Source organism: Lepidochelys kempii, chromosome 1 (genome assembly GCF_965140265.1).
Source record: "Lepidochelys kempii isolate rLepKem1 chromosome 1, rLepKem1.hap2, whole genome shotgun sequence".
Taxonomy (NCBI): Eukaryota; Metazoa; Chordata; order Testudines; family Cheloniidae; genus Lepidochelys; species Lepidochelys kempii.
The window spans coordinates 212,764,966-212,792,025 of record NC_133256.1 but is presented as its reverse complement, the minus strand read 5'-3'; the positions used below and the strand labels follow the sequence as shown (position 1 = coordinate 212,792,025).

The following is a 27,060-nucleotide window of genomic DNA, read 5'->3' as shown; positions in this document are numbered from 1 at the left end:
GCAGCAGCCGCCTTAGCCTGCCCCCAGTGCTGCTCCCTTGTAGCTGGCAGCGGCTGGTGAGGAAGTGCAGAGTGGAGCTGCAGGGGAAAGCCGCCCACTGCCCAGGGCAGGCAGGGACACTCCGGGGGAGGCACGCAGGGGCGACAGGCAGGGCCGGGGTGGCAGGCAGAGCTGAGGGAGAGACCTGGCCCAGAACATTGGTGGAGCTGGGACCCCAGGCCCTGAATTTGCTGGAGCCTGGGCACCACGGGCTCATACAACTAGCCACCCCTGCCACTCACCACAAAATAAGACACATTCCTGCATCAAGTGGTACGTTAATATAAAGAAAAGGAGTACTTGTGGCACCTTAGAGACTAACCAATTTATTTGAGCATGAGCTTTCGTGAGCTGTAGCTCACGAAAGCTCATGCTCAAATAAATTGGTTAGTCTCTAAGGTGCCACAAGTACTCCTTTTCTTTTTGCAAAGACAGACTAACACGGCTGTTACTCTGAAACCTACATTAATATAGCTATTTCTGCTGCATCCCTTAACATTCAGGGTATTTCATTCTATCAGAATACACAGGGTCCACTATTCTGCAGTTGGTTATGGCATAAAGCACCTGAGAGGTCCATCCATGGGGTGGAATGTTTACAAGTAATGTTACCCTTCATCTGATTGGGCCCTCAGTCAATAGAGGAGTTAGAGATGGAAAAGACTTATTTGGTAACACCTAATCCATCCACTTTCTTATCTCTAGGGCCAGTTCAAGATTGTGTCCTATAGCATATTCTCTTTTAAAAGGTTCAAGCAATGGCACTTCCAGCACTTCCTTGGAGGGGAATGGGAGTGGGGGGAGCAGGTAGGATGACTTCCAAAAATCCTCACGGTTAGGAAATGGTTCTTGATATCCACCTGTAATTTCCCTTCATTCATTTTCATCCAGTTTCCTCCCACTTACATGCTTTGGAACCAAAGCAATCCCTTGCCAGCTATGGTGTCCACCTCTTGTAAATCCTTGTAGACAGCTTTCATAGAATCATAGAATATCAGGTTTGGAAGGGACCTCAGGACGTCATCTAGTCCAACCTCCTGCTCAACGCACGACAAAACAACTTTCAGTCCCATCCACATAGTTGCTATTGCTGCAGGTCGGAGCCTTCTCTTCACATGTATGACTGGAAAAAGCAGCAAAAGTGGGGGTGTCATGGGTGACAAGACTTTTAACCACCCCCACCCTTCTCCCTGTGGTGGTACTGGAATGCTTCCTTGTCACAGATTTCATTCACTCAAAGCTGTACAACTTCATAACTGAGCACCACCTTGAGGCCACTCAGAATGATTGTTTCTGTTTGGTTGGTCCCCTTCAGTGCAGCCAATCATGATGTAGAGAGGCGTTTGAGTGGTGCAGGATATATTTCTCAATTCCGAGTTGGGAGTCCCTTCTGGATCCTAGTGTTTATTTCAGAATTTCCCACCCTCCTAACTACATTCTGCATTAAAAAAAATTAGAGGAACTTTCCCAACACACACTCCATTCTGATTTCCAGAGGGGTCAGCCCCTTGTTTCCCCAAAGAGGGGCAAAGTCAGAGATCCACTCCTTCCCAGTACACAGAGGCATGCTTCAGAGCACAGTGTAGTCCCTGTCGAGACTCCTCAAATCAACGCCAGCCACATCAGCATATAGTTCAGGAACCACCAGCTCAGGCACCTGGAGCACCACTTGGTCATTGCTGCTCTTGGCTGCTGTTTGCAGGCGCTTGATCAGCTCTCTGGGTGGCGGCCGGTCTGTAGCACTCCACCGCCAGCAGGACTTCATGATACCATACCTGTAAGACAGAGGAGTGGTGCGAAGCCAGGAATGAGGCACAAGGACAAATTTATGCTACAAAGGAATCCCCACCCCTCAGTGAAAACTCTGGAGACCACACCTTGATCTCATCTACATACACAGCTAGCATAAGGGACCTTTGAAATCGCACACTTGCTAGTATTAGAATTCACCTATGAGAATGGAATGGGGGAGGAGGGGTAATGTTCATTAAGTCATACCACTTCCTTGATTATTGAGAGAGCTACCAGGACTCCTTGTTGAATATCCAGGGGCTCTTTTGTCCAGGACTGATGTCAGCACAGGAGGTACTGTCCCACTAAGATTATTCATTCATTTAGGGGAGAATTCAAGTTATTATCAAGGAGACTCCTGTACCATTTGGAAGACCTGATCACTGCTTTGACATTTCCTCTAATTTCTGAGAGTCAAGAAAACCAGGTTCAAATTGGGGTAGACCCAGATGGAACAACAGCACAGCAGGACAGATGGGGGATCAAAGTGACAAGAATAAACTTCAAGAGAAGGAAGGAGACCTTTGGGCAGTCAAAGTTTCATACAGTAGCATCCCAAGGAGATTAAAGAGATCTGTTAGAGCACATCATGTCCATCCTCCCATATCTCCTTAGCCAATAAATGATTGCTGCCTAGTCTATTCTCCAGGCTTTTTTTGAGTCCTAGTTTTAAGTGTTCCAAGTGACTGGCCTCCTCTGTTTCCTTCCTTCCTATAGTCTCATAGCATGTGATTTTTAAAGGTATTTAGGCACCTAACTCCCACTGGAATCTATGGGAGTTAGGCACCTACAAATCTTTTTTTAAAAATCTGTTCCATAGTCCCTCACTGTTATTTAATGTTCCTCAATATCCAACCTCAACTTTCCCTTTACTCACTTTCATTCAGTTTAGCACTTGCAATACTCTCTTTTACCAGTACCAGAGTAAATAACTTAGCTCCCTTATTATTTACATCCTACAAATATTCTAGTCCATTCTATCCCCCTCAGATATAAGAACATAAGAATGGCAAAACTGGATCAGGCCAATGGTCCTTCTAGCTCAGTATTCTGTCTTCTGACAGTGGCCAATGCCAGGTGCTTCAAAAGGAGTGAACAGAACAAGGCAACTGTCAAGTGATCCACCTCCTGTCGCTCAGTCCCAGCTTCTAGCAGTCAGAGTTTTAGGAGTTGCATCTCTGACCATCTTGGCTAATAGCCATTGATGGACCTATCCTCCATGAACTTACCTAATTATTTTTTTTAACCCAACCATATTTTTGGCTTTCATGATATCCCCTGGCAATGAGTTCCATAGTTTGACTGTGCATTGTGTAAAGAAGTAGTTCACTATGTTTGTTTTAAACATGCTGCCTATTTTCATTGGGTGACCCCTGGTTTTTGTGTTATGTGAAGGGGTAAATATCACTTCCTTATTCACTTTCTCCCCACCAGTCATGATTTTATAGACCTCCATTATATCCCCCCCTTAGTCAACTCTTTTCCAAGATGAACAGTACCAGTCTTTTTAATCTCTTCTAATATGGAAGCTGTTCTATACCCCGAAGCATTTCTGTTGCCTTTCTTTGTATTTTTTCCAGTTCTAATATATCTTTTCTGAGAAGAGGCGATCAGAACTGCACACAAAATTCAAGGTGTGGTCATACCAAGGATTTATATAGTGGAATTATGATATTTTCTGTCTTATATATCCCTTTCCTAATAGTTCCTAACCTCTCTATTCAAATCTTTCCTCCACTCCCTTAATCATTCTCAGAATTCCTCACTAGTCTGTCAACATCTTTCTGGTAGTGAAGTGCTCAGATATAGACTGAGACTGAAAAAAAGAAGAAAACCCTTAGCAAGTAGTAGCAAGGACAGTGTGTGATCTTTGAGGGTAGGTGTAAATACTGTAAGACAGTGGTGTGCAAACTGGGGGATTACCCCTCTGGGGAGGGGGGTGCAGGAGGTTCCCTGAGAGGAGCATAAAGAAACTTGTATCCCATGGGTCCCGCTGGACCTGCCGCCATAATAGCAGGAGCAGGGAACGGAGTGGGTATTGCAAGATGGGTGTGGAATTAATAAAATAGTCCTCCCATGCCACAAACAAAATGAATGCCCTGGCCAGCAGATGCCGTTCTCCAGCGCCCAGCTCTAAAGAGAGCACCATAACCAGCAACAGCACAAAAGTAGGGGATTACTTCAGATTACAAGTAATGGTGGGGTGGGGAGACAAATTCAATGAATGGTAAGAGGGATGCGACTGGAAAAATTTGCAAACCGTGGCTGTAAGAGCTTCTCCATGCAGCTCTGAGCTGGGAGCAGAGTATAAGCCCCACCACTCAGATCAGGTTAGAAGAAGAGGAAGCCTCTTACATAGCTGGCTGGCAGGTGGAGGGCCTCTTCATGACCTTCCTTCTCTGAAGGTGTTGTAGGATATGAGAAGGTGGCACCTCAGGAAACGGTGGAGCCCCTGGAAGAGAAAAATGAACAACAAAAGTTAAAATTATCAGAGAAAATGATTTCCAAGTTCCAGCTCCTACATGAGGCCTATCCTCTTTCCTACCACAAATAAACCAGTGAAGGTGTGATGCCAACTTTCCTTTCCCCTCAAAGAAATGCTGAGTGATGAATCATGAAAGGTTAACACCTGGTGGCTGGACAGGGTAATTGCACAGAGCAAAAGTAGCATCTGTAACTAGGTTAGGGTGGCCAATTGTCCAGGTTTTTCCAGGATGATTCCTTTAACGTCGCTGTCCCAGATTAAATGGTTCGGATGTCCCAGTTTTTTGCAGCTCAGAAGTGACAGCCCTAAACCACAGTGTGGAAATGTGCAGCATAAAGTAAGGTGAGGAATAAGGGTGACACACTGTGGCAACATACAGGAACTGCAGTCTTTTAATCACAAATTTTTTATTCTTTTTTGGTCTTTCCTATCTCTCTCTTCTTCCCATGTTTGTAAGGCCAGAAGAAGAGAGGCACATTTTTAGATACAGCATAAGTTGCATCCTTATTTGGGGAATACGAAGATAACTGCTGGAGAAGCCCCTCTAAAAATGTGCTTAATATCAGAAATGGAATCTGGAGTGATGAGATAGCACAGAGTTTAAAGAATGGGATATGGAACCTTTCATTTCTAGGGCAATGTTTCCAGAATAACTAGGAGGACTAGATGGCTCAGGAAGATTGTGGAATAGGAGGCAGAGCCTTTCTTTTTTAAGTTATCTGACACTAGGTGAGTAAACGTAGAAAGATATTCTCATCTGAAGGCTGTTCTGTTGTCTCTGTGAAATGAGTTGTAGAGGTCTCAGTCCAGTTCCTAGCAAACAGAAGTGACCACATGACATAAAAGACACCATGGCCATTTCCCACACACTCTTGATTCTGATGTTGCATGCAGCAGCAGTAGAATGTAGCCTATCTTTTTTTCTGTAGCCATACTGCCAATGTAATTCAGGCCCATAAGTCAAAATTTTCAACCTTGGGTGCCTAAGGTTAGGCACCAAAATCCATATTTATGCTCCTAAAAGGGCATCCTGATTTACTAAGGTAAATCCCATTGACAGGAAATCCAAAAGGAGTAGTGGATGATATACACCTTTGAAAAAAATCAAACTGTTTATTTAAACACCTAACTGTACACATTCAGGTTTGAGACTGTTAGCCTGAGCTGTCCCTTGACACTCCAGCCTTTCCCTAGGATTTTATTTTTTCTTCTTACCTAATGTGATCATCTCATACAGTAAGATTCCAAAGGACCATCTGTAAGAAAACACAGTGTCAGTTTCACTGGCAGGTCTTATTCCAATCTCTAGCCTGAAAGCAACTGAAAAAAGCAAGATAATAATTTAAACATATGATAACAATGAGGGTGAGCTGGGGAGGTGAGCAGAGGGAGGAAGGGGCAAGCCACCAGGTGGAGCTCCATGCTGGAAGCAAGGGTGAGCCCTACAGTGGAGTTTTGATCTGTGGATCAGAACACAGTGTTGTGTGAGGAATTGAAAGTGATAGATAAGGTTTGAAAGCTAGATATAGTTTCACCCCAGAACAAACCATACATGTCTGCCTTGATGCTGGGAGGTTTCATTAATAGCCGCTCTGGTGCCTGCCACTTGAGTGGCACAATCTGTCTGACACAGCTGGTGCCATAGGTGTGGGTTTCACACGCCAGACCCAGCCCACAGAGTTTGGCAGTGAAGTCAGACTGAATCAGGACATTTCTGGCTGCCACATCCCCATGGAAAAGTTTCTTCTGCTGGAGAAATTCCTAGCAAGTTGGAAAAAGGGGAAAAGTTAGTTGTTTTTCTCTTTAACTGACTGAAAAAATCAATTAATTTATGCCCTTTGCCCCCACCAATGATGCATGCACCACAGTGACCTGGGTCCCTGGCAGCCAGCCATGTGGTGAGTGTACCTGGCACACCTACATAATATCATGAGGAGCTTTTATCAGAGGAATATTCTCATTGGTTAGGCCAAGAAGTTCCAATACCACACAAAGATCTATCATGCTTCCTCAGCCCTTTGGCCTTTCATGCAAAATTCCTAAGGAAACTCACTTCAGCTACCACCACTGAAAGCAGCCACCTATAGTGAATATCCATCAGCAGGGTCCACACCTAATCCACCAAGGGGAGGTGGGGGTGGGAAAATCCACCAATAAAGGTCCTTGCTCCTACTGAAGGGAAAATCCACCAGTCAGGTGATACCCACTTCTACTGGATGGGAAAATCTGCCAAGGAGGACATTCTATTCCTAAAAGAGTGAAAATCACTAATTGAGAGACCTTCCTCTTCCACTGAGAGGGAACATCTGTTCTAACTAGTAAGAAGGGGGAGGGTGAATCCATCCAGTGGGGGAATCCAGTCCTGCTGAAATGGAAAATCCAACAGTGGGGAAACCCATTGCCTCCTATCTTTTCCCTGTTACTCTTGTGTGTGCTTCCCCCTTTCTTTGCTATAACATTTTCATTCATGAAACAGAAGGGCATTTTGGGTTTCTCTAATAATATTCTGTTCAGCATTATTATTGTATTTGTGAGATTCGCAAATCTTTTTCTAGCTGGGTTAAATATTTGTATTCCAGTAGTGCCTAAAGGCCGCAACTAAGATCAGGCCCCATTGTGCAAGGCACTGTACAAACACATAGTAAGAGAAACCCCTGCCCCAAAGAGCTTACAGTCTAAATAGAAATGCATTATTATCCCCATTTTACACACAGGTGACTGAGACACACAGAGCTTAAGTGACTTGCCTAAATTTGTGACAAAGCTGGCCATTGAACATTGATGTTTTGAGTTTTTGTCCAGTGCCTTAATCATACTACCATCCTTCCTCCATTTTTATCTCTTCTGTTTCTTGGGAACTTCCATTTTTAAACTACAGTTTTTCTACTTAAATGTCAGTTTGTGCTACTACAGCAGGTAAACAATACAGATTCTTGAATGAAAGTAATTCCTGGCCTGTTTCAAGGATTAATAGAAACAGGCAGTAACAGTGTCTTATCAAATCTAGGAGGAACTAAAACCATTTGTGCTTCCTATTTAAATCTAGCACACATAATTTTTAGTGGATTCTAAATTTGAAAGAATAGAGTTCCCCCAGGTTGGACTCTGACGTTAGAGTGGGTTTCTGTCTCTTTTTTTGTCTCTCCTATCATGGTAAATGAATCAAGATGTAGACTTACCAAGGCAGCTGCAACCTGCTGCCCAACTTTATATACCTGCCTCTCCGTGAAGTCATATGGGATACCATCCATGGTCATTACATCCTAGAGAAAGAGAAGCAGAAAGCACATCAAACAAATGCCACAGTAGAGAAAAAGAGGGGGAATTCTGCTTCTTTCTGATGAGATTCTGGTTTCAGCAAATGGCACCATATCCATCTAACCCTTGCATCCTCCCACAGGCATCATTCTCCTTACGTGCCCCATAGCAAATTGGCATTATTGGCCCTGCTTGAGATAGTTATTCTTTATAAGCATTTATAATGCTCAGGTACTGCATCAAACACAAACATGGAAGAGGTAAAAAGGTGAACGGTTAGACAATTGAAGGGTAGGTGGTACGTTGGAGGAATGGATGGTTGGTGGGGCAGGTGAGTGATATAGTGGGGATAGCTTGTGGGTAAGCAGCAAGAAAGGGGAAGTGTGACAGGAGGTGAATGACTAGGTAGAAATATACATACATAAAAAAGCAAGAGTTGTATTGTGAATGGATGGATGGTTAGAGAAGCCTAAGGATGGATGGATTAAAAGAACCACACATGATAAAGATATCTTCTTAAATAGATGTATGTAAGAGACATGGACAGAGGTGAAGGATAGACATGATAATTGGTCTGGCATTCACTTCCTCAGACTCACCCTGCGGCAGGTCCACAAGAAATTCAGGAGGTCCCCATGGGACACATCCTCCAGGATCATATAAAGGGGCAGCTGGACTACACAACATCCTATCAGTTCAACCATGTTATCATGATGACCAAGGGACTGATGGAACTTAATCCTTCCCAGGAAATCCTTCACCTCACTGGGTCCAGCAGTGTCTGAAAGTACCAGAGAAAAAGACAGCATCACCACAGGGAGGCAAAGAAGAGAAAAGATCATATTCAATATTCTCAACACAGAATCAAAGAATGATAGGACTGGATGGGACCTCAAGAGGTCATCTAGTCCAGTCCCCTGCATTCATGGCAGGACTAAGCATTATTAGACCATGCAATACAACCTCCTTTAACATGCATATATACTGCTTGTGACTAAACCCTGCTAAGACCAAAGTTTAACCATGACTAGCTGACATAATGATTAACACTACTTGTGCTTGCCTACAGTGAATGCAAATTCATGGTCAGCATCTTGTCATCTCACACCTTTACAGGTATATTCAAATATGATCAAATTCTGTAGTGAAGTCAAGGCCATAGAGAGAGATTGAGAGGGTACACAGACAGAGAGGAATCACTGGGGGGATGCACACAGGAAAGCAGGGAGCAGTAGCTCACAGCAGAGAAAGGGGAAGCCCCTTGTGCAACTGCTAAGAAAGAAAACGGACTCAGAGCTAGAGAATGGGGAATTTCTAGTGGATTCACACAAGTGGGAAACAGAGAAGTGTATAAAAATGGAGCACTCCTGCCACCTCTGTTACCCTGTAAGGCTTTCAGGATGACTGTCTTAGTTTTCCCAGGGTTCCCAGTCTCCAATTCTGCTCTGTAGATTCCCCCAAAACTGCCATTGTGTATCAGCTTCGAGGACCCTGGTATGAGTCTGTCTCGTGGTATTTCCAGCTCCTTCAGAGTCAAGGCTGCAGATCTCAGTAGACTCTCCACAGTTGTCTCACTCAGCTGGATGTAGGTGTTCTCTGACTCACTGTGTTCCTTCTGGTTCTTGTCCTCTGCTGGCAATGGGGCAACAGCTGTTGCAAAAATAAAAGCCAAATGATATATAAGTGTTTGGGGGATGAATTTTCCTCCTTTACATTTTGCCACTGGCTATGAACTGTTCCCTTAGGCTCATGCTCTATTTTGATTTTCAGAATCATGGCTGGGGAAGTGTTATTTGGTCTCAGCTAGGCCAGCCCACAAGTAGACAGAGGACTCTGCTTCCCCAGGACTCCCACCCAACTTGGCTGAGAGGCAGGAGAAACTGAGACCTGAAATCTATGGTGTATGTAACTTCTAAACCCTTATTTTCTGGATACTGCATCTTTACATGTCTAAGAACTCTGACAGTGTGTAGATACAGCAGCCATTTTGTTCTCAGAATTGCTGTAGATTGTTACAGAGAAGAGACATACAGTGTCCTTAGAGACTTTACTTTCGTTCTTTCTTAATTCCCTTAATATATACCAATTAAAAATACCAATTCACTTTAGACTGTAAGTACTTGTTCTGCTCTTTGTGCATGGATATAAAACAAGCTCAGATCTGGGTTTCTTGCTTTAGCCACTTTGCAAACCCCAATTCTGTAGCGTTGCCAGCTACAACTGAGTGGACTCCTGGGAATTGGCCACTATAACCGGGAATCAAATTTGTGATACCCACACAGAATATGCCAACCAATTTAGCCTCATAGTGTTCCTAGCCATAGGACACCATGACTGGAAACTGAATCTGGATCTACTGCAGTGCAGAGTATTAACGTCCAGATGGCACTGTGGTCAGCCTACACTGGCCCTGAAGGAATTGAGGCTAAAGCTTGAAACCATGTCCCCTGCATGACAGGTTTCAAGTGATTTTACCACTACGTCATCTAACTGTACCCCCAGCAGGGTGAGATGACACAATGCTCTATGGACCTGAGTCTCCTCTATGCTACAACCTCCACCATGGCTACCATTGGTGGAGCTGTACTAGTGGTGAACTAGAGGTCCCAATTTTCCTAATGTAGACAAGGCCATTGAGTTCCAAGCTCAGGCTCTTCAGTTCTCCTTGTCTCTGACAGCCCTGGGGGTGGGAATGAGAGACTTTCCATTGAACCCAGCTCTCCCCTCTTTGTTACCTTGGCGTCTGGGCAGTTGCTGTTGCTTCGACCTCCAGCTTCGATAGCGGAGCCAAAGGATCACACTTAACAGGATGACAAAGACACCCACTAGGAAGACAGGGATGATGATCACTTCAGTCTGGTACTCACGCACAACTGTCAATGGGAAGAGAAAACGGGAAACAAAGAGTAACCGTTATTGCTCAGTGAAATAACTGTGTGTACAACACTCCCACACTGAACAAAGCCTGTACAACACCATAATAATAGTCCATTCTAGTAATTTTCAACATGAAGGAGCTATCTATCCATGCTGTGCTCATTGCAGTAGTATCTAAGCACCTCATCAACTGCTAGCCTGATTTCCAGAGGGGCTGACTATTAAGACTCCCACTGAAGTCAATGGGAATTCTTCACCTCTGAATATCAGGCCACTTCTTTAGGTGCCTTGTGGTGGATGGGATCTCCTGGCGTCCCCCACAGACCACGGTTTGGGTTGCTTCCTTCCTCTGACACTCACAGATTCCTACCCCTGCTTGGGGTAGACAAGAGTCTCTCTCAAAAAATAACAACACACACACACACACACACACACTTTTCCCCCTCTCCGGGGGCAGGGAAGACCAAAATAAAGAAAAGGGAGATATAAGGCATTCAGTATCATGGGTAAATCTTGGTCCCAGCTTAATCTATAGGCATTTTATTGTCATGATCGGGGTAGAGTCCTTCCCTAGACCCCGGCCTCCTCCAGCTTTTTGGGAAACATCCACTCTGTACCTGGTCCAGGCAATCCCAGGATCAATGACTGCCTCCCCCTTCACTAATCTATTCCTGTAATCAGCTGTCTCTGAGGCACAATAATCTTCCCCAGTTACCAACCCTTGGACTGGTGTTCCCTTCTTAAGCTTCCTCCTCCAGGCACAGGAAGTTTTGCAGATGTGTGGACGAACCCAGAAGAGTTTATTATCTTCTTCCTCAAAAGGGTGAATGCATGACACCCACTGCTCCGCCACATACTTGTATATGAAAGTGTTAGCCAGTGCATTTAGGGATCACTCACCAATGAAATGCAGCTAGCTCTGGGGTGGAGCCTGGGCAGCCATTCTATGTCAACAATGCTGTAGAACAGTGTAATTGAGGTGAATAACTTCTCCCATTAAAACACGGTCGGGGGGGGGCTGGAATATTAGAGCGGAAGAGTAAATTAACTGGTTTGGAATTTGGCCAGAATGCTGGGGTTAACATCCTTACTCTCTTGGGTTACAATACTCTGGGATACCCAGAGACCGTCGAATTGTGGAAGTCAATGAATGGCTATGCATGTGGTGTCAGAGAGAAGGCTTTGGATTCTTTGACCATAGGATGGTGTTCAAAGAAGGAGGAGTGCTAGGCAGAGACGGGCTCCACCTAACGAAGAGAGGAAAGAGCATCTTCACAAGCAGGCTGGCTAACCTAGTGAGGAGTGCTTTAAACTAGGTTCACCAGGGGAAGGAGACCAAAGCCCTGAGGTAAGTGGGGAAGTGGGATACCGGGAGGAAGCATGAGCAGGAGCACGCGAGAGGGCAGGGCTCCTGCCTCATACTGAGAAAGAGGGACGATCAGCGAGTTATCTCAAGTGCCTATACACAAATGCAAGAAGCCTGGGAAACAAGCAGGGAGAACTGGAAGTCCTGGCACAGTCAAGGAATTATGATGTGATTGGAATAACAGAGACTTGGTGGGATAACTCACATGACTGGAGTACTGTCATGGATGGATATAAACAGTTCAGGAAGGACAGGCAGGGCAGAAAAGGTGGGGGAGTTGCATTATATGTAAGGGAGCAGTATGACTGCGCAGAGCTCAAGCATGAAATTGCAGAAAAACCTGAGAGTTTCTGGATTAAGTTTAGAAGTGTGAGCAACAAGGGTGATGTTGTGGTGGGAGTCTGCTATAGACCACAGGACCAGGGGGATGAGGTGGACGAGGCTTTCTTCTGGCAACTCATGGAAGTTACTAGATCGCAGGCCCTGGTTATCATGGGAGACTTCAATCACCCTGATATCTGCTGGGAGAGCAATACAGCGGTGCACAGATAATCCAAGAAGTTTTTGGAAAGTGTAGGGGACAATTTCCCGGTGCAAGTGCTGGAGGAACCGACTAGGGGCAGAGCTCGTCTTAACCTACTGCTCACAAACCGGGAAGAATTAGTAGGGGAAGCAAAAGTGGATGGGAACCTGCGAGGCAGTGACCATGAGATGGTCGAGTTCAGGATCCTGACACAGGGAAGAAAGGAGAGCAGCAGAATACGGACCCTGGACTTCAGAAAACCAGACTTTAACATGAGGGGGAAAGGAGTCCAGGAGAGTTGGCTGTATTTTAAAGAATCTTTATTGAGGTTACAGGGACAAACCATCCTGCTGTGTAGAAAGAATAGTAAATATGGCAGGCGACCAGCTTGGCTTAACAGTGAAATCCTTGCTGATCTTAAACACAAAAAAGCAGCTTACAAGAAGTGGAAGATTGGACAAATGACCAGGAAAGAGTATAAAAATATTGCTCAGGCATGCAGGAGTGAAATCAGTGAGGCCAAATCACACCTGGAGGTGTAACTAGCAAGAGATGTTAAGAGGAACAAGAAGGGTTTCTGCAGGTATGTTAGCAACAAGAAGAAAGTCAAGGAAAGTGTGGGCCCCTTACTGAATGAGGGAGGCAACCTAGTGACAGAGGATATGGAAAAAGCTAATGTACTCAATGCTTTTTTTGCCTCTGTCTTCACCAACAAGGTCAGCTCCCAGACTACTGCACTGGGCAGCACAGCATGGGGAGGAAGTGGCCAGCCCTCTGTGGAGAAAGAGGTGGTTCGGGACTATTTAGAAAAGCTGGACGAGCACGAGTCCATGGGGCCAGATGCGCTGCATACGAGAGTGCTAAAGGAGTTAGCGGATTTGATTGCAGAGCCATTGGCCATTCTCTTTGAAACCTCATGGCGATCAGGGGAAGTCCCGGATGACTGGAAAAAGGCTAATGTAGTGCCAATCTTTAAAAAAGGAAAGAAGGAGGATCCTGGGAATTACAGGCCAGTCAGCCTCACCTCAGTCCCTGGAAAAATCATGGAGCAGGTCCTCAAGGAATCAATTCTGAAGCACTTAGAGGAGAGGAAAGTGATCAGGAACAGTCAGCATGGATTCACCAAGGGCAAGTCATGCCTGACTAATCTAATTGCCTTCTATGCCAAGATAACTGGCTCTGCGGATGAGGGGAAAGCGGTGGACGTGTTGTTCCTTAACTTTAGCAAAGCTTTTGACATGGTCTCCCACAGTATTCTTGCCAGCAAGTTAAAGAACTATGGGCTGGATGAATGGATTATAAGGTGGATAGAAAGTTGGAGAGATTGTCGGGCTCAACGGATAGTGATCAATGGCTCCATGTCTAGTTGGCAGCCGGTATCAAGTGGAGTGCCCCAAGGGTCGGTCCTCGGACTGGTTTTGTTCAATATCTTCATAAATGATCTGGAGGATGGTGTGGATTGCACCCTCAGCAAGTTTGCAGATGACACTAAACTGGAAGGAGAGGTAGATACACTGGAGGGCAGGGATAGGATACAGAGGGACCTAGACAAATTGGAGGATTGGGCCAAAAGAAATCTGATGAGGTTCAACAAGGACAAGTGCAAAGTCCTGCACTTAGGACGGAAGAACCCCATGCACCACTACAGACTAGGGACCAAGAGGCTTGGCAGCAGTTCTGCAGAAAAGGACCTAGGGGTTACAGTGGACGAGAAGCTGGATATGAGTCAACAGTGTGCCCTTGTTGCCAAGAAGGCCAATGGCATTTTGGGATGTATAAGTAGGGGCATTGCCAGCAGATTGAAGGACGTGATCGTTCCCCTCTATTCGACATTGGTGAGGCCTCATCTGGAGCCTCATGTGTCCAGTTTTGGTCCACACACTACAAGAAGGATGTGGAAAAATTGGAAAGAGTCCAGCAGAGGGCAACAAAAATGGTTAGGGGACTAGAACACATGACTTATGAGGAGAGGCTGAGGGAACTGGGATTGTTTAGTCTGCAGAAGAGAAGAATGAGGGGGGATTTGATAGCTGCTTTCAACTACCTGAAAGGGGGTTCCAAAGAGGATGGATCTAGACTGTTCTCAGTGGTAGCAGATGACAGAACGAGGAGTAATGGTCTCAAGTTGCAGTGGGGGAGGTTTAGGTTGGATATCAGGAAAAAAAATTTCACTAGGAGGGTGGTGAAACACTGGAATGCATTACCTAGGGAGGTGGTAGAATCTCCTTCCTTAGAAGTTTTTAAGGTCAGGCTTGACAAAGCCATGGCTGGGATGATTTAGTTGGGGATTGGTCCTGCTTTGAGCAGGGGGTTGGACTAGATGACCTCCTGAGGTCCCTTCCAACCCTGATATTCTATGATTCTATGATTCTCATATAAAGTGATAAGTACCTTCAACTGCCCATGAAATTAATAGGGGCTGGTGGGGCTTGGCACCTACCACTATCGGTCCCTTGAAAAATACCATGCGATCTTTAAAGACCATATGTGGTCAAGACCTCATCTATATACCTCAACCAAAATATGATTTCCCCTAACCTCCTGCAGGGGCATTGATTTCAGTAGTGATTCAGAAAGAAGAGATTCTCCTAATGAGTCACAAACAGCATTTCTTGCAGCATCTGGGTTTCCCTTGGTGATCTGCCAGAACAGTTAAGGCTGCCAAGCCTGCAGATGCAGGGCATCCCAGTGAGAATGCTTTTGTGTTGTTTATTTCTTATACTCTAGTGCAGGGGTGGCCAACCTGAGTCTGAAAAGGAGCCAGAATTTAACAATATACATTGCCAAAGAGCCACAGTAATATGTCAGCAGCCCCCCATCAGCTCCCCCATCCCCCACTCCCAGCACCTCCCACCCATCGGCAGCCCCGCCAATCAGCGCCTCCCCCTCTTTCCCCGCACCTCCCGATCAGCTGTTTCGTGGTGTGCAGGAGGCTCTTGGGGATGGGGGAGGAGCAAGGTCAAGGCAGGCTCAGGGGAGGGGGCGGGAAGGGGTGGAGTGGGGGCAGGGCCTGTGGCAGAGCCAGGGGTTGAGCAATGAGCACCCCTGGCCCACTGGAAAGTTGGCGCCTGTAGCTCCAGCCCCGGAGGTGGTGCCTATCCAAGGAGCCGCATGTTAACTTCTGAAGAGCCACATGTGGCTCCGGAGCCACAGGTTGGCCACCCCTGCTCTAGTGCTACTGGTGTGAGTGCAACACTGATTTGGGCTGACTCAGAGCTCTGTGATGATAATAATTTGACCCCCCCCCCAGGTGGAATTAGTATACCTCCGTCTGTAACTTTGGTGTTACATCGCTTCTCCTGTTTAACAGGAAATCTTCATCCATCATTCCCCTATCCTTTCCACCCAGCCATATACACCAGTGCTGGAAACATATTCTTTGTTCTCCACCCTGAGTGAAAAAGCCAATACACTCAGCTGAAAAGGCAAAACAGATGGGGGCAGGTGTGAAGAAGAGGTCATGCATTGGGATTTACTGCAGGGGAGGCCCAATCAAATCACTCTCTGGAGGTGAGGGTGGCTCACAGTTGACTGAGCAGGTCCTGCTGCTCAGCTTATGAGACCTGGACACACAAAAGTAAAAGGCAAGGAGATAGTTGCCTGGAATCTTACCACATAACTTGTCACTGTTGTTGCATTCCAGTAGCATGCGTCTGAGTCTCCTTACGTTCCCTGCCATGATCAGCTGGGTGTGAGCATGTCCTTCATCTCTGGAATTTCCACTGCACAGATATGAAGCATTACTATAAATACAGTGGCAGGACAAGATGGTTGCTGGGAAAGTGGGTGAGAAGCTATGCTCTTCACCCTCTTTGTCACCGGTTCTAATCCAGCCTCAGATTAGTGGGAGGAAGTGAATCAGAGACTTGGGGAACTATAGGCACTTAGGTGTTAATGGTCTAATATGGCATAGTCAGAATCAATTTCTGGTGATGGCATCTCAGTACAGGAGCAGAGGCTAGGTTTGTTCTGCAGTACCATGCGGGAGAGTCAGGTACCTCTCATTCCTCAGGAAGGCATAAGTTGAAAGACATTAGTTTACTTATATTTTAAATTATCTGTGTAAATCACATTTCAGATGCAAGAATAACTCAGTCTTTTATCTCCAGGCCTGTAAAACATCAGGCACATGTGCATAAGACACCACATCACACCATTCTACCTGGCATTCCTGACCGAGTGCTTTCACTATGTTATTGCATCATGAACATATACTAAGAAATAGCAGCTTTCTCACTAAGGTCTCCAATACTGATTCCATATTACAGACATAATCAGATCTGTAAGGAAACGTCATACATATGATTCATTACACCTGTAATTCTCTCTAACGTTCATTACACCTGACATTCCGTGCAACATGCAAATATGCACCTTTACACCTGTAATTATGTATAGTGACCCTTTATCTATGGAAATCTCTATAACTACCATTTGTGCACCCTTGCATACATAGGACTAGATTCACCAATACACACCAGTTGCTTTGTGCTACTCTGGCATTGCAAAGCAGCTGTAAACCTTCTTTAACCATCCAATTAATATGGATTTACATCAGTTTTGCATTACTTGAGATGCGTAAAGCAGCCAGAAGGTACTGGTAAGTCTGGTCCATAATGCTGTGTAGTATCTAGGTGTGGCCATAACAGCTGCAATTCTGTACAATATGCAGGGGTACAGTTTCATACCAATAATTCTGTTCATCACTTTTCAAAGATCCATTTACAAATATGTGAACCATCAGATAACATATGACAGCATACCTATAACTTCGAAATATCACCTGTGCAACAGCGGCATTTTCTACTGTGCAACTCTGTTTTTTTCTACTATACTTATTTCACATTCTATCTGTCTTTAAATTGTCTCACCTGAACTCCAGTAACAGGGTGATAGTATATATATTTGTGAAATACAGGCAGGTGACTATTTACCATGTCAGTAATGCTTACTCAGTGACAAACTTGCATCAGCTCCAATGCCAATATTAGTAAACATTTCCAGGTATGTGTCAGCTTATTGGTAAAACTATAAAACATACAGGTATATGTGTCATTTGGCATAGGATGTTATGAGCCTTGCAAGATAACATAGCTGCAATTCCTACATATAGAGTGGGGTGAAAAATGTTTCTATTGTAAATAATGGGTCCTTTTAATTATTTATTGATTGAGACATCAACTGATCAAGATCAAATTTGGTTTACTAATCAAAGACTACAAAAACAATGAGGAGTCTGGTGGCACCTTAAAGACTAACAGATTTTTTTGGGCATAAGCTTTTGTGAGTAAAAACCACTTCTTCAGATGCATGGAGTGAAAATTACACATACAGGCATAAATATAGTGGCATATGAAGAGAAGGGAGTTACCTTACAAATGGAGAAAGAGTGATGACAAGGCCAATTCAGCCTGTAAGGTTCCACTGGACTCCTCGTTGTTTTTGTGAATAGAGACTAACACGGCTACCCCTCTGATACTAATCAAAGACTAGACAGCTAAGATCAAACAGCACAAGGTTAATTTACCAATTCTGAAATATCAGGCCTGCCTACCCACACTGGTATGCATTACAGCAGTTTCAATGGACTTTTATAGACAGGATATTTATCCCACATTACAATTTGTGGCAAGTGACATGATTGGTATCATTTAATCATTGACAAAGGTCAATTTTGTTGCCAATGGCTTATGTATTACATTTGCTCTAAATTTCCAGCATAACAAAGTATCACAACAGTGTAACCTTTTAACTGCAGAGTTTAGTGTGGGTTTAAAACAAGAGTTTTAACCAATTAAAGATTAATGTCACCTTTATAACTAATATTCCCTATGCACCTGTGAGACATGCTATGTTTTCCATATATGCCTTTCTTGTGTTTCAGTTATAATCAGAGTTAAACACAAAGGTGTTTTTTTTGCAAAGCACAGCTAATCATAAAGTATAAAAAATGTAAACAGCAGGAAAAAAATAGGCTATACCTTAAGATATATTTTCTGTTCTATAAGCAATATAAAATCTGCTTGCTAATAACTCTTTATTGTCTCTCTTAACCTGACTGTGCAAAGCTTCCTGGGGAATTTTTCTTGACACTTCTTTAGCATAGTCATGAGAAATGCTTAGGTTTTAGGCCAACATGACAACCCTATTCTGTTCAATTCTAATTTAAGTTCAATTTGACCATATTCACATCACATCCATTCTTATTTGCTTACTGCAAATATTTGTGCAAGCATTTGTTTGCACCAATATTCAGGGGAAACTCATGACCATGCAATCCTGCATACTCCTGGGAGAATGCATATGTGCATTGGAAGGGTTCCCGTTGTCATCCTACATTTCTTTCTTTCTTTCTTTCTTTCTTTCTTTCTTTCTTTCTTTCTTTCTTTCTTTCTTTCTTTCTTTCTTTCTTTCTTTCTTTCTTTCTTTCTTTCAGATTGAAGATACAAGGAGGGAGGGAGAGAGAGAAAATGACTGTAGTGAATTAGAAAATGGAGACCAGTAATTTGATCAGTGCTCTTGGAGTAGGCCACAACACAGCTGTGGGATAGTATTCATGAAAACCTTGATCACAGCCCTGCCACTGATGCAATTTTAGTCAAATGAGACAAAAATGTGTGCCCACCCCCTCCCTTTGCAGCTAGATCTAGTCACTCACACATGAGGCCAGAGTCTCAACTGGTGCAAATTGGCATAGTTCCAATGGAGTTGCACTGAATTACACCAGCTAAAGATCTGGCCCATTATATCTAAATTGTTTGAGAGAGTTACTGTGGTGAATGGTAGCAGCTGACAGAAAGGTGAGTAAATTCATTCAAGGTACTTGTATTGGACCAGTGGGACATTGTTCACAAAACTCGTGCCCAGAAGCCTGGCCCTGGGAACCCACTAAGACATTTCATGCAGATCATTACACAGCTGCTAGGGCCTTGATCCTGCAAGTTCTTGCATGATTTAGAGCTGACTGTGCAAGGCTGCTGCATTTCAACACAATTGTTAGTGTTGCACTGTGTCCTTACAGACACAAATAAGGTTTATAGCCTTTGGTGGTTCAGAAAACACTCAACAGAGTTGACTTTGGGATACCATTACAGATGGGTGTTTGACATGTGCATAGGAAAAAAGATGGGAAGAAACAAAGTGGGATAAAGCTAGGGCCTGCAATGTGCTGGATGATCATGATGGTCCCTTCTGGCCTCAAGTCTATGAGTCTACAAGCAGCAGTTTGGGAATTCCCAGCTGGCACTGTATTTCATTTTTTAATTCTGTTCCTGCTCAGTGCAACAGCAGATTCACCTGTTTTTAGGGAGTGGCTCCGAAGTGAGCAAATCATTGAAACCAGAGTCAACCAGAAGGACGACTGTTACTGAAAAGTCAATAAGATCAACCCAAACCTTTCAGCCCTACCTTGTAAGCAAGCAAACTAAGTAAACCCACCTCAAGTATAATACACGCACACTGTCATGGACAAATACATGGACACAGTCAGTAATAGGTACAATCTTAGGCACTTGGATTCCCAGTTACACACAAGCACTCACACAAATAAATACATGCATGTGGTCCCCGATTCAGACACACATGCAGATCCACACAAAAAAATGCACATTCACACTTATACACATATGCACACCCAGAGATGTGTGTGCACACAGACTTGTATCTACACACAGATGTGCTTGTGTGGTCACAAAGGTGCTCAGAACCAAACAAATTCACACAAACATCTGGACACAAAGGCTGTATCTACATCATCCCTTTCTCTGAAAAAAATCCCAATGTTGTTTATACGGGTGCACTCTATCAGCAACCGCTGTGGCGGGAGCATTAATACAGGAAGGTGTCTATCCATGATCAGGGCAGGTCTACGCAAGCTGGTGATAAAATAGATGGCAGCGACCAGCACCTTATTTGCACTGGCACTCTCACTGTTGCTCCTTTTGGTGGAACTGCACTGCTGTTAGCGATGGAAAGAATTTTTTTCAGTCAAAGGCTAGTTTAGACAAGCCCATTCACATAACAGCCCCTCCAGCAAAGCTGAACCAAATGGGGACAAAATCCAGAACGCCATTCCATTTAAAACAAAATTATAATAATCTTCTGAAATATTTTTCAGTGTTATTTTCAATATAAAGCACAAATTGATTCTAATGACTTGGCACTTTACATGGGCCACTCTTCTGATCTGCAGTATAGCAATTCTTGTGTGCTAGGATCCCAGCTTTGAAGCATAGCACGAATATTAACTGATTGATCACAAAGCCCCCTGTGTGGTAGATAAGTATTATTATCCCCCTTTTAGAGCCTTGGGAACAAAGAAGGGTTACATGGAATTTAACATTTCCCAATTCCCAGTTCCGTTCTAAATACACTCTTTGCTAATTAATTGTGTAACAATCATGAAACTGTATCCAGAGGTATGAAGTGTTCAACTTACATGGTGTTTAAAAAGAGTTTAAGCAAATGAATCCCTGGGGGGACTGGCTGGCTTAGCACATTTGCTACCAGGCTATAGACACTCGCACTTTTTGGTAGGCAAAGTGAACCCAGCTCAGGTCAGTTCAATATTGACTGAAAGTTGTTACCATCGGATAGTTTTTGGGTGGTTTGTATGAAATGCATTGGTAGATCTCAGTCCAGTTCCTCTTATTTCAGGTGTTCACATCTCAAATACTAATCGGCCTCCTGCTGACTGTCTCAGCAGAGACCAAACATGAAACACGCTCTTAAAACTAACCTACCTTCTGTCTTAAAAATGGTCCCTCCAAGGTCAGGGTTAAGGCACATTAGTGGAGGCACAATGAGGAACCTTGCATTGCCACTGCCTATTCCATACCTCTTCTGTGAATAAAGACAGCACTTCAGACTCCAGGGTTGCCACCTTGCACCAGCACCATGTTCTCAAATGTTTCAAAAGACAAATTAAATAAAAGACAAATTCTCTCTAATAACAATACAGGGGTATTTCTTGAACTACAATATTATTCTAGACAGTATGTGTAGACATACAAATGTGAATCTATATAGAGATTTACAAATATGTAACAGAGAGTGATTGCTCTTAAAACCACTCTTAATTCCATGGAAACTCCCTGATTCTCTGGGTACCAGTGCTACTTACTAGCCCTTTCCTCAAAAGCAGAGACTAGAATGAATTCATATCTCCTGTTCCTTGCTCAGTAAAAAAGATAGATAGATACATAGATACATAAATATTAAGGTGAGAAGGGACCATTATGATCATCTAGTCTGACCTCCTGCACAATGCAGGCCACAGAATCTCACCCACCGACTCCTGCGATAAACCTCTCACCTATGTCTGAGCTTATTGGAGTCCTCAAATCATGGTTTAAAGACTTCAAGGAGCAGAGAATCTTCCAGCAAGTGACTCGTGCCCCATGCTACAGAGGAAGGCGAAAAACCTCCAGGGCCTCTTCCAATCTGTTCTGGAGGAAAATTCCTTCCCAACCCCAAATATGGCAATCAGCTGAACCCTGAGCATATGGGCAAGATTCACCAGCCAGATACCCAGGAAAGAATTCTCTGTAGTAACTCAGATCCCACCCCATCTAACATCCCATCACAGGCCATTGGGCCTATTTATCATGAATATTTAAGATGACTGCTGACACTTATGAAAAGTAGCTCTGAGGCTCTTGAGTCGGATGCAGCAAGGCAGCAAAGGATATTTCGGCAATATCTGAGAACAGTGATAGATAAAAACCAACAAGTGAAGGGTTTTTTTCAATAATCTATTTTATTAAATGCAAACAAGCATTCAATATCAAACCCGTATAGCAAATTTACACAAGCATAGGTAACAGAGATAATATTTTACAGTTCATACAATGTGTCTCACTGAGCTTTTCCCATCAGCGTAGGTACTCCACCTCCCAGAAGGGAGGTAGCAATGTTGATGGGAGAAGCCAGGATTTTAGTTGGGATAACTGCATCGCTTAGGGGTGGGTATTTACCATACTCCTGAATGACATAGCTATGCTGACATAAGTTGGTGATGTAGACCAAATCTGGGATTCCAGACTACCATGTCTCTGTTATATGAAGAGATGTAATACCCTAGGTACAGATGTGAGGGAGCTGGAGAATAAGGGGCAGTCCCCATTTATAATACTGCTCTGTGATTAAGTGTTGCACTGGCAACTAGTGCAGTTGCTGGTAAATTGTTGGGTCAGCTGTTTTGACATCTCTTCTTGAACCTCTTTGTACACAATGAAAACTTCACTTTGGAGCTGTCTGTCCTCCATTCTCATTTCCATCTCCTTTCAGAAGTAGTCTTGCTTCAGTTCCTTGCCCTCCTGCTTGGGCCTGTCCTGTTTGTCAGAGGTGGCTCTTGTTTTCTTCTCTTCAACCCGAAACATTTGGTCTGAGTCTCTATTCATGTGTCTGTGCATATCCACAAATAGGTCTTCCCCATTTTTCATATTCCTAGACCTGAGGTTTCTTATCCATTCCACTACCGTGAATCCCATCCACTTGCCCTTTGGGACAACCATAGCCCAGTAGTAGACAGTGTATTAAAAAGTAAGAAATGATAGTTAATTGCCAGAGCAACAGCCCATTCTTCCCTCAGAATGCAAGTAAGAAAAGTGACACTTCAGTTCAGTTTCAAATTTCAGTGCCTTCTGGGGAGCAATGAGGAAAGGAGCAATGGTCTCAAGTTGCAGTGGGGGGACGTTTAGATTGGAATTAGGAAAACTTTTTCCTCGGAGGGTGGTGAAGCACTGGAATGGGTTACCTAGGGAAGTGGTGGAATCTCCATCCTTAGAGGTTTTTAACACCCGGCTTGACAAAGGCATGGCTGGGATGATTTAGTTGGGGTTGGTTCTGCTTTGAGCTCATGAGGTCTCTTCCAACCCTAATCTTCTATGATTCTATGATTCTTACAAAGCACTTTCTCATTGAAATTGATGGTAAGAATATAAAATTAGAATTCGTACCTAATACTCCTCATAATAAATGAATTGGTGGTGGTAGCTTATTGTGAAAATAGGAGCAAAACAATTGTTTGGAAGGGAAGAGGAGTTGTGGAGGTCAGTGTAAATAGATGTTTTAAAGGTTATATTTTGTAGGTGAACAGAGACCTCAGAAAAACTCTGTGTTGAGGGTCCAAGAAAAAGAAAAAATAGACGTTTTCGAGAGAAAGAGGGGAAATGCTGCTAGGCTTGCACCAGAGACATTTGTACAGCTGATGCTGGAGAAAAAAGTCTGTGAATGAAGAAGCTGATGGAGGTTCTGTGATGATACAAGGAATTATGCATGACCCCTAAATTTCACAGCCAGGTTTGATCATTTACTTTATGAACAATTTTCAAATACTAAGGACTTGTTATGCCATCCAGATGGTCTTTAATTATTAGACAGTCACACAGACCTGGTTAAAGCTGATGGGTGTGCTAAGAACTTTTTCCTCAGGCTAAATGGAAGGAACCATTCAGCACCTTTTATGCAATGACAACAATAGAAGCCACCATCCAAGGGACTGCGCCACATGGAAAGGCCAGAGCAACAGTCAACTCAAGGGGAGTTAGGCCATATCTACACCACCACTTATGTTGGTATAACTTATGTTGCTCAGCAGTGTGAGAAAAATACCCTCCTGAGGACAAAAGTTACACAGACATAAGCACCAGTATGTACAGTGCTATGTTGGTGGGAGAGCTTCTCCCGCAAACATAGCTACCGCCACTTGTTGGGGGTGGTGTAATTATGTCGACAAGAGAGCTCTCTCCCCTCAGCATAGAGCAGCTACACAAGAGATCTTACAGCAGCGTAGTTGCATCAGTACAGCTGGGCTGCTGTAAGCTGTCTAGTGTGGACAGAGCCTAAGAGGGTTTCTGTTGGGGCTGGTTGCAAACACAGGTACTAAAGGGTTTTTTGGCAAGAATCTGAGTGTCTGAGAGTTAGGAAGCCCACAAAACCAGAGAAGCAGTCATGAGCATAGCCTTGAAAGGGAGCAGAGAGACAGAGCTCCTTGGGCACAGAACACGCTGGACATGCAGGCTTGGAAACTCTGAGGAAGGAAACTGCCGGCTGTTTGTTTCTGTAGTGTTCAGAAAAACATGACTTTGTGTACACACTTTGTAAATAAACAGGATTGCACCAAAAAATACATCTGACGTGTAGCATCCAAAATGGTTGCTGACAGAAACAACCCAGCAAGGCCCCACATACTGGTTAACTATTCAGATAAAAAGGGGCAACAGACTGAAATTAATGACTAGGAAAACTTATTTTCCACTAAAGGAAACATTCATAATAACTCTTCCCCCAGCCCTTAAGCCTGCCAAACTGGCCTCCATCAGAACATATTTAATCAAAAGCTACATACCTGGTGTACAGGGCCCCTTGTCTGCTGATTCCTCCTGTTCCTTCAGAATACCCCAGCTATCATTTCAACTGCCCTGTCTGGATCCTGGGACTTCCCAGAGATATCCTGAAAACCTGGTAATGTCCCTCTGGTACACTCAGGCTTGATCTACACTAGCAACTTATGATGGTATAAAATCCACACCACTGAGAGACGCGGCTATACCAACCTAACTCCAGGTGTAGACAGCACTAAGTTGATGGGAGGGCTTTTCCCATCAACATAGCTACTGCCTCTCGGGGAGGTGGATTACCTACTCTGACAGGAGAAGCCCTCCTGTAGGCATAAGTAGAGTCTTCACCGAAGCACTACAACGGCGCAACTACATCGGTGCAGCCGCACCGCTGCAGCATTTTAAATGTAGACAAGTCCATAGTCCATGGAACAAGAAGTATTGTCCTCTTCATCCCTCACCTATCATTGCAAGTTGCTTCCATTCTATTACGCAGCTCCTCAAGCTGCACTGAAGGGCGAGTTCTGAGGATTCAGTCCAGCTCATCATAAAATGGACATGCTTTCCACCCTGAACCAGACATATACGATGTAAAGCTCATGTAAATTAGATCAGAATCAGATCCATAGGTATGTATCACACATACGTAACACAGAACTTATATACAATGTGTACAGCATTTCTCTACATTAGAGTTCTCAACTCCCTTGTTTCTGATGGACAGACCTTAATTTTGTGCAAAAATCTTCCTCTTCACCCAAAAAGTCCCCTAGAAGTCATTTCACTTAGACAGAACTGAGATGAATGTCCCCTGCACAGCTCCTTTCTTCCCTCCCTCTCTCCCAGCCCCACTGCCCCAACATCACCGTTACTATTGGCATTTACAAAGACAGGTATTCTCAGCACAAACAGCTGAATAGCTAAAGAGCCACATCATAGAGTAGGTGACACACAAGTAAAATTTCTTTCAAAGATTTAAATATACATCATCTATTATCTTTCAGCAGTGTTTTCTCTTGCCTACCTGAGTTAACCCCCTTCTACTGACACTGTAGCCTTTTCCTGAAGCTCCAATCTGTTGCTTCTTTCCTAGGTATCTCACAACAGTGCTGACGGCTATGTTGCGTGTTTCCCACCAGGACTAGTTCCTTCCTGGTGATTTTTGTACCCTGGACCTGGCCAACATCCCTTCTTTGCTCCTCAAAGTCTTCTCAGCTGTCTCCCCAGGGAGATCATGTGATTGTATTTCTAACACTCTGGCTGACTGGTACACCCACACTGGTAAAACGGGTCTGCCTGGCTCTTCCACATACAAATACCCCCTGCAGCTTTGACAGCAAAGGCCAGAGAGAGTCCTGGAGCGGGGACCTCAGAACATAGTGATCAAGAAAGAGAAAGAAAGGCAGACACAAACACAAATCAACAGAGGCACAGAGAAAGAATGAAAAAGAGAAACTGGGGAACAAGAAAACACCCGAAGTAACACACTTCTGTCATATTTTTCAGAAAGAATTGGTGCACAGAATAAAGAACCTGTAAAAAAAAAAAAAAATCCCAAAAGCGAAAGGCTCCAGACACCAGGGAATCTTTCTCAAGCAGAACAGATCCTGAGGGACAATATGCAGGGATTTTTCCAAATATTTATTCTACTTTTTTTTCTCCCTTTGTGGGTGAATTAGTGACTCAGAGAGGGAGACAAAGACTGATAGCATTGGGTAGGCTGGCCACATAGACAGAGGCCAGTGCAAGCTTTCTTCACATGTAAACCTGTCACTTCACCTCAGTCCTACCCTGTAGCCCCTCTGCTATTGCAGTCCTGGGCTCACACACAGCTCTGTCAATGCCCCGCAACCCTGACCTACCACAACTCTTCATCTCAATACAGCTATTTCAGTTCTTCACAAAGCTCTGCCCATGCATCTCATATCTGATTCCTAACTAGCAGCTCCGCCTGCTATTCAAGTCCTGTGTCGCACACCCAGCTCAGTCAGTGCACCTCAATCCTGATCTGCAGCACACACTGCTATTCCAGTTCCAGAAGTCAGCTCAGCTGCCACTGTAAAACCTTCCATTCGAGTTTCATGTTACTGCTATCAAGTTATGCGAATGGGTACAGGATTATTTGCTCAGCTATTTAATAAAAGTGGGTGGTGGTTATATTACAACAGGAAATTACATATCACCTGCTGTTGAGACACAGAGTCCGTTTCCCAGGCAATGACATGCTGCAGGTGGCTTTGGAGAGAGATGCATCCTGATATGATCACAATCAACCACCTGGAGCAGAATAAACCTTTTCCCTACTAACACTTGGTGTTGTGCTTATGATTTTCTTTTGGGTAGATTTTAGCGGTGGTAAAAGATGATGGTTTGACAACGC

At 44.1% G+C, this 27,060-nt stretch overlaps 1 protein-coding gene across 2 annotated transcripts; it reads right to left on the bottom strand.

The window, feature by feature from the left end:
- Positions 1-455: 455 nt before the first annotated feature.
- STYK1 (serine/threonine/tyrosine kinase 1) lies at positions 456-26,762 on the bottom strand. 2 transcript variants are annotated; one of them, XM_073329281.1, is made up of 10 exons: positions 26,677-26,762; positions 15,952-16,061; positions 10,309-10,446; positions 8,957-9,223; positions 8,173-8,354; positions 7,495-7,578; positions 5,868-6,076; positions 5,531-5,571; positions 4,186-4,282; positions 456-1,814 (listed from the first exon to the last, which is right to left on the bottom strand). In XM_073329281.1, the coding sequence occupies exons 2-10, from the start codon at positions 16,016-16,018 to the stop codon at positions 1,610-1,612; spliced, it is 1,290 nt and encodes a 429-aa protein (XP_073185382.1). In that variant the 5' UTR covers positions 16,019-16,061; positions 26,677-26,762; the 3' UTR covers positions 456-1,609. The 2 variants fall into 2 exon arrangements, with proteins under 2 accessions (XP_073185382.1, XP_073185373.1); XM_073329272.1 differs by lacking the exon at positions 26,677-26,762 and adding an exon at positions 25,705-25,748.
- Positions 26,763-27,060: the final 298 nt, after the last annotated feature.

Coding starts and splice junctions, on each gene's coding strand:
- STYK1 (XM_073329281.1), bottom strand. CDS start 16,018: ATGGCAGGGAACGTAAGGAGACTCAGACGCATGCTACTGGAATGCAAC. Junction 10,447..15,951: donor CAACAGTGACAAGTTATGTG/GTAAGATTCCAG, acceptor TCCCATTGACAG/TTGTGCGTGAGTACCAGACT. Junction 9,224..10,308: donor GCAACTGCCCAGACGCCAAG/GTAACAAAGAGG, acceptor TTTTTGCAACAG/CTGTTGCCCCATTGCCAGCA.